Consider the following 7,011-nt stretch of genomic DNA (forward strand, 5'->3'; position numbering starts at 1 on the left):
TTGCCCTCCCTCTCGTCAAGCTCGTCGGAACAGCAAGGAACGAAGCAGCAGAAGCCGCCAGAGCAACCCCTGCCACTACCGACGCCGCTGTTTGTGGAACCACCGTCGCTGATTGCTGTTGTGGAACGAAGCAGCAGAAGCCACCAGAGCAACCCCATGTGTCCCCCTAAATTTCTAGTCATTAAACGCCCCATCTGAAAACCCTAGCCGCCAAGAAACCCTAACTTTCAGATCTCGATCTCATTTCTCTCGTCGCCGGCTGTGGAGGTTCAAATGAAGGGCAACAATGATCGAAGCGTGTGTTTGGGGTGGTGCTACCTGACCGTTGGGAGGCGGAGGGGCAGCCTAGGCCGGTGACAGCCGCCAATTTATTCTTCTTTGGTCGGTGGTAAGCAAGAGAGAGAGAGAGAAATATTTTCTTTTATTTTTTATATTTTTTAGTTAGACAATAATTAAATAACAAAAAGAAAAGCAAAAAACAAATGGAAAATAGCAAATCTGTCATTTTTAGATTTTTAAACTGTTTTAGATCAAAACCACAACAAAATGAAAACTTTTGGACTATTGGTATCGGTCCAAACCTGTTTGGCCTAAAGTAGCAATTTTGGACATACCATGAACCATTCTTGCAATTTCGTCTATTCTAAACAATATTTATTTATTAATTTACTCCTTATTTGTTCTCTCAAGAAACCCTTATATATATATATATATATATATATATATATATATATATATATATATATATATATATATTTGACGATTGCATATGGCACTCCGTTTGCTCACACGCGGTCAAAAGCATCGGTCATCAAAACACACTTTTCCCAGAACCCCATCGCCATCTCTCTTCGCCGCCGTAGTACGGTAGAGTACGCCGTCGTTCGCACACCGGTTGAAATTCTCGTTGCAACAAACAATCTGACTCTGCTAACTTCTGTTTCAGATCCTTTGCTTTTTCATTGCATGGTCCCAGATAAAGAAATTCTAAATTCTTTGTGTACTCGAAACCCTATTTTTTATTTTTATTTTCTTTTTGATTTCCCCTCCTTTGCTTGTGATTTTCTCAAGCAGAGTTCCATCGAAAGACACAAGAACATACTGGTACGTTTCTTGGTACGTGCACGCAGTGTATTACAAAATTTCCTATTTTTGTTTTTCGCTATGGGTTTCTTTTAAAGCCAAATCGGGAAAAATATGAAAATTGGAGTGATTTTTGTGCGTATATCACACTCTGTTACATCCCTTTTTAAAATGTACTGTATCTTTTGATTGGATTGCAGTAGATTCACTTCCAACTCAAGATTGATGTGATTTTGTGAATCTATTGAAAGATTTCTACCACGTCTCACTTTTATTTTGTGCTTTTGTCATATCGCTCACTTTTGACAAAATACTCACCACTTTCGTGATGCCTTTGCAGTGAATGATATAATCTGAATGGATATTGCCGAGTTCTTTAGGGATACTGGTATTCTAGAACTGGAAACAGGATCGGTTAAATTGGAGAAAAATCTAGGTGGCGTATCAAGTCAACAAATACAAAACCATACTGATGTAACCCTAAATAAAAGGTCCAAGATTCATGGTGTAAGACAAGAAACGGAAGAAAATAGAAGCTCTAGTGGCACTAGTGTGTTGGATCAAGAACAATCACCAGCTGATGATGCAAATCTGTGTTCAACATCTCCAATATGTGCTGCACCTCTTTGCAGACAATTTTGGAAAGCTGGAGCTTACAATGATGATCTTACTCCTAAGTCCACAATTAAATGTATTCACCTTTTACAAATCACACTATCATATTTTGTGTTCCCACTTCATTCTAATGACTTGTTTCTTACATGACAGCTGGTTCTAGTTATCTACATATACACCCAAAATTTCTTCACTCAAATGCCACTTCTCACAAATGGGCTTTTGGTGGTATGTTAAGTTTTACCATTACTTTGCATAAAGTCACAACTTTTTAAATATTAACACTCTGTTAACTTGCATTTCAGCCATAGCTGAGCTTATTGATAACGCTGTGGATGAGGTAATTAGCTTCTAAATTTCTTCTTATTAAATGAAGAACAATACTATCACTCATTTGTTTTTTGTCCTAAAGTCTAATGGATATAAAAATCCGATTACTTTTTGTAGATACAAAAGGATGCCACGTATGTAATCATAGACAAAACAACAAACCAAAGAAATGGAAGCACAGCATTGCTAATTCAAGGTAACATTAAGATAATTACATTTATCATGCTTTTGAGTTTTCATATTTTGGTGCATTTTCTTTTGAGGTTGTGACACTAAAATTCATTTACTGAAATTAGATGATGGAGGTGGAATGGATCCAGAAGCAATGCGCAGGTGTTTGAGTTTTGGGTTTTCAGAAAAGAAGTCAAAATTTGCAATTGGGAAGTGTATGTTGTTCTTCTTATGCTAATGCTACTTTTATTTTTTTGTTCATTTGTTTACTTTTCTGTTTGCTTGCTTTGTTTTGTCCCTTCATTTTGATTGGTTGACTTGTAGACGTTCAGATGGAAATGGTTTTAAAACCAGCACTATGAGGCTTGGAGCAGATGTCATAGTTTTCAGCCGCTATTTGACTGACAGGTTTGACTTTTCTTTACTTCATTACATCAATAAATCTTGTTATATTTTCTATTTAACATTTTCATTCTACTCTTTTATGTTCTTATGAACAGGACATTGACTCAAAGCATTGGTCTTCTATCGTATACATTTTTAACACAATCAGGATATGACAGGATAGTTGTTCCCATGGTGAGAAATGAAAATTCACTTGTCTTAACATTTTCTTTTTGTTCACTTATTTGTAAAGATTCTAAAATGCAAAAACTTGTTATTTCTACAGGTTCACTATGAGTTCAACTTTGTGACAGGGTGTTTTGACCCCATACAAACTTCAAACTCAAACCTCTCAGTCCTCTTAAAATGGTCTCCATTTTCAACAGAGGAAGAGCTACTGAAGCAAGTATGTCCTCCATTTCTTGAAAATTACTGTGTTTTTTCAAGAAACTGTAATTTTGCTAAAATATAACGATATTCTTGATATGTATAGTTTGAAGATGTTGGTTCTCATGGCACAAAAGTCATCATATACAATTTATGGCTTGATGAGGATGGTAATATGGAGCTTGATTTTGACTCAGATCCCGAGGTTTTTCTTTCCCCACTGTATTTCTCCATTTTTTTTTGCGTTATATATATAAAATTGCTGGAAATAGCATCATACTTTCTTCTTCTTATGTACTTCATATTTCACTCATAGTAGCAATGTACTTACATTTCTTTAATATGTAACTGATAATAGAAACAAATTTATATATTTTAATTTTTAAACAACCATTAATGTGGTTATGTTTTGTTATTGATAATCTCATAATAGCAATAAAGTTTACATTGTTTACTAATAGAGTACATTGCCCAAATTGATATGAAATTGTATGTTCTGTTGCTATAATAGTTAATAAAGTACATTGAGAGTAAAAGTATGTTGCTAAATGCCAATACCTTTAATTTTCTCTTATATACATAAAAAAACATAATATTAATTTTAAATATTATTGTTTTAGGATATTTGTATTGCTTGGGATGGAAAAGGCAAAGTGAAAGAAGGGTCTCGTATGGCAGTAAATGAGCAGCACATTGCTAATCGCCTCAAATATTCTCTTCGTGTAATTTTACTACTTTTTGTTATCTTAAATATACTTTCATTATTATATATATGCACCAAATTATAAATATATATTTTGTCATGTTTCAGGCCTACTTATCTGTTTTATACTTAAAATTACCTGACACATTTGCAATGGTGTTGAGAGGGAAAGTCGTTCTGTATCATAATATTGCCACAGACCTCAAACACACAGAATTTATCATGTATAAACCTCACAGTGATGGGCGTTCAGAGGTTGTATATATATATTTTTTACAAATATTTCTTATTTTATTATATTCCCAGAAAACTTATATTTACATTTTTTTTTAATTGAATTTGGTGATTGATTCAGGGTACAGTGATTACAACTATTGGGTTTGATAAGGATGCCCCAAATGTGAATGTCCATGGTTTCAATGTCTACCACAAAAACCGTTTGATACTGGTGATTTGACCGAGTTGACTCTTTTTTTAACGTAATTTGAGGATTTTTTAAGAAAAGAAAAATTATTTTGGTTTTTTTTTTTGCCAGCCATTTTGGCCTGTTGTGATCTTTGCTGACAGTAGGGGGAGAGGTGTTGTTGGTGTTCTTGAAGCAAACTTTATTGAACCTACTCATAATAAACAAGATTTTGAGAAAACTTCTGTTTTTCAAAAACTTGTTTCTCGATTGAAAGAAATGACATGGGAATACTGGTAAGCAGTTTTATCTTATTAAAGCATAATACTTTTAAAAATCTAACCAAATTATACAATGAAAGTTGCTTTGTATTTTGATGACATTGGCATTGCTATATTTGAGTAGATTTTTCAAAGTACAATGCTGTAATCATAAGAAATGTAAGTAATAAACAAATAAATGGAAGATTTTGATGTGAGAGTGATTTGACAGGGATTATCACTGTGGATTGATTGGGTATCAAATCAAGAAAAAAGCAAGACCACCATCAGAAACCCCTGGTTCTTCTAATTTTGTTCATCAGCATGTTATGGATCAATGTGTTCCTAGGAAACGCCTTTCAGAGCCAGGACCGGGACCCACTAAAAAACCACCATTGATTGCTACTGTAAACAACAAAGCTGGTTATTATTCTAATTCCTCTTTTCTAAAGCCAGTGGAATTGATACCCAACTTCCCTAAAGGGTTTGAACAAGGTAAGAAGTGAACAAATACAAATTTCAGTTTTGTTAGTTTATTTTAGCCCTCTAATCTTTACATTATTAATCTGTTTTAAGGATTCTATCCTTTTCATTATTAAATCTCGTGCTTGTTTTGTATAGTGGCAAATCAGAAAAGGAGAGAGCAGCGTGAAAGGTTCCAGCCAGAGGCCCGGATGGGGACAAGGGTACTTTATTTTTTATTTTTTTTCTGATATAAGAAGTTATTTTTATTTTTTAGTATCATTTTGATTTTTTTTTTTTTTATATGTAGAATGATTTGGTAAACAATGGAGAGGCAATGAACGTGATAGAAGAAAACAAAAGGCTCAAATCCCAGTGAGTATTATTATTTCATATAACTGATCCCTCTCTCATCGGCAATGTTTTTAACATTTTACATGTTTCTTTTTTCTTTCAGATGCTTGGAGTTTGAAAAGGCAGAAAAAGAACTCGAGTACAAGGTATTCCAGCAATGTTTGACTTTTGTTGACCGGGTTTTTAACCATTGATTATTGATATATTGATATATGATGTGATTGATTTTATGTATGAATGGATGAATGGCAGGTGATGCGGCTTAAAAGGGAACTAGGAGATGCCGAAAGAGAGTTTGCTGGTTTGTTGGCTGAATTGCAGCATCTGGAGAAAGTCAAGGGGGAAAATTAAAAAAAACTAGTAGGCGGCAGGTGTAAAATAATGTGCAATGTATTTGTGTTAAATAATAATTTCTAATTTAGGAAAATCCTTTTGTTCTATTCCAATCCTTTTGTTACAAGCTTTGAAACTTGGATCTCGTAGGCGTTGCCACTTTTGATTAACATTCGTTTAGTTTGTAAACATTGGTTTATTTCTGATGGATATGGTACCTCTGACGACTTTGGTTTTCTTATCAAAATATTTGATTTTCGTCTTTTGATTACATTTGATTAGTAACATTCAATGTTCAAAAGCCTTTTTATCTAGGAGCATTTCGGGTATCCATCCTAGCATTTAGCCCACTCCTAGTCCCTATCATTAGAATAATGTTGAAAAAAAAAAAAAAAAAAAACTCATTGAATCTCACGTGAAATCTATATGCATTTGTTAAGTCGATGAACATCATGTAGAGATATCTATCTTATTCGTTAACCTAGCCTTGCATACTTTTTTAATAACTTCATGGCATAACTAAGCATTTTAATAAGGTTTCCATTTCTATTGAATGGGAAGCCACCTAAGGTCGAAACTCGTGAGATTCGAACTTGAGACCCACTTTATTTTAGGATTGATTACTGCTGTACCAACTTTTCTTGTCTTAACCGAGATTTTATATTTAGAGTTGGACACGGAAACCGGATACTCGGTTCGGATAATCCGATCCGCCGGATCATGAATCTACACCCAAAATTGGATTGGCCCGGATCGTAAACCGGTTTATTCAGAATCCGGATCCAAAACTGATCAGAACCGGATCGGATTCTTGGTGACATCATCCGATCCGAACCGGATCGGATCGGATTTGCCAAATGTGCATCTCTACTTATATTTACACACTTCAAAAAAGTTCATGAATTGCTTATAAAGGGTGTTTGTTTTTGTAATGCTGGATGCTAGAACCACCGTAGTCTAAACAATGAAATCAAAGTAATGAGTCGATCTTTATTGCTCAACTATATTTTACAATGATACTTTAAAAAAAATCAGAGTTAGGATTAATGAAATTATGTACATGGTATTGGTATCATCTTATTAACGATATCTATATTTGTTCAGAATTTGCTAAAATGGTTTTTGGTTTAAGTGAGTCATCTAGTTACTCCCAAAACGGCACCACCAATCCATTACTTATGTGTTATAATATAATATTAATATTGTACGGGCAGGCCACCACCGACTCTGCAAGTTGCACCACCACCCTGCCCGGCTGCCCCTGCCCCTAAACCCTACCATAAATAGCAACACCTATCCACACATTTCTTTGCAGCCTCCATTCACCTTTCTTCATCTCTTTTGGCAATGATTTAGATTTCATGCCTTTTTCAGGTTTTTGCTATGCAGTTTCAGTTTTTAGAATTAATTCCTTAATGTTTCTTTCCATTTATATAATTTGTTTCCTCCGCTGCTTTTGTAGTAACTTACCATTTTTAGAAATAGTACAACTAGATTTGCTTTAAGTACAAGTTGAATATTTTTCT

General features: G+C 34.4%; 1 protein-coding gene across 1 annotated transcript; it reads left to right on the forward strand.

The window, feature by feature from the left end:
• Positions 1-760: 760 nt before the first annotated feature.
• On the forward strand, positions 761-5,743 carry LOC145107617 (protein MICRORCHIDIA 6-like). The gene is made up of 19 exons (XM_079044551.1): positions 761-1,104; positions 1,424-1,774; positions 1,852-1,926; positions 2,004-2,038; positions 2,146-2,224; positions 2,325-2,414; positions 2,532-2,607; positions 2,700-2,778; positions 2,870-2,989; positions 3,077-3,175; positions 3,591-3,692; positions 3,782-3,928; positions 4,029-4,121; positions 4,209-4,372; positions 4,569-4,831; positions 4,958-5,022; positions 5,109-5,173; positions 5,256-5,298; positions 5,405-5,743. Exons 2-19 carry the CDS (start codon positions 1,441-1,443, stop codon positions 5,501-5,503), a joined length of 2,028 nt encoding a protein of 675 aa, XP_078900677.1. The 5' UTR covers positions 761-1,104; positions 1,424-1,440; the 3' UTR covers positions 5,504-5,743.
• The last annotated feature ends 1,268 nt before the right edge of the window (positions 5,744-7,011 follow it).

Source organism: Lactuca virosa, chromosome 4 (assembly GCF_052849685.1).
Source record: "Lactuca virosa cultivar CGN04683 chromosome 4, Lactuca_virosa_CGN04683_v6, whole genome shotgun sequence".
Classification (NCBI taxonomy): domain Eukaryota; kingdom Viridiplantae; phylum Streptophyta; class Magnoliopsida; order Asterales; family Asteraceae; genus Lactuca; species Lactuca virosa.

Excerpts from the sequence above, each read along its gene's own strand:
- LOC145107617 (XM_079044551.1), top strand. The coding sequence starts at position 1,441 with ATGGATATTGCCGAGTTCTTTAGGGATACTGGTATTCTAGAACTGGAA. Across the intron at positions 2,415-2,531 it reads AAAATTTGCAATTGGGAAGT|ATGGAAATGGTTTTAAAACC; the intron begins GTATGTTGTTCT and ends GTAGACGTTCAG. Across the intron at positions 2,990-3,076 it reads AGGAAGAGCTACTGAAGCAA|TTTGAAGATGTTGGTTCTCA; the intron begins GTATGTCCTCCA and ends TGATATGTATAG.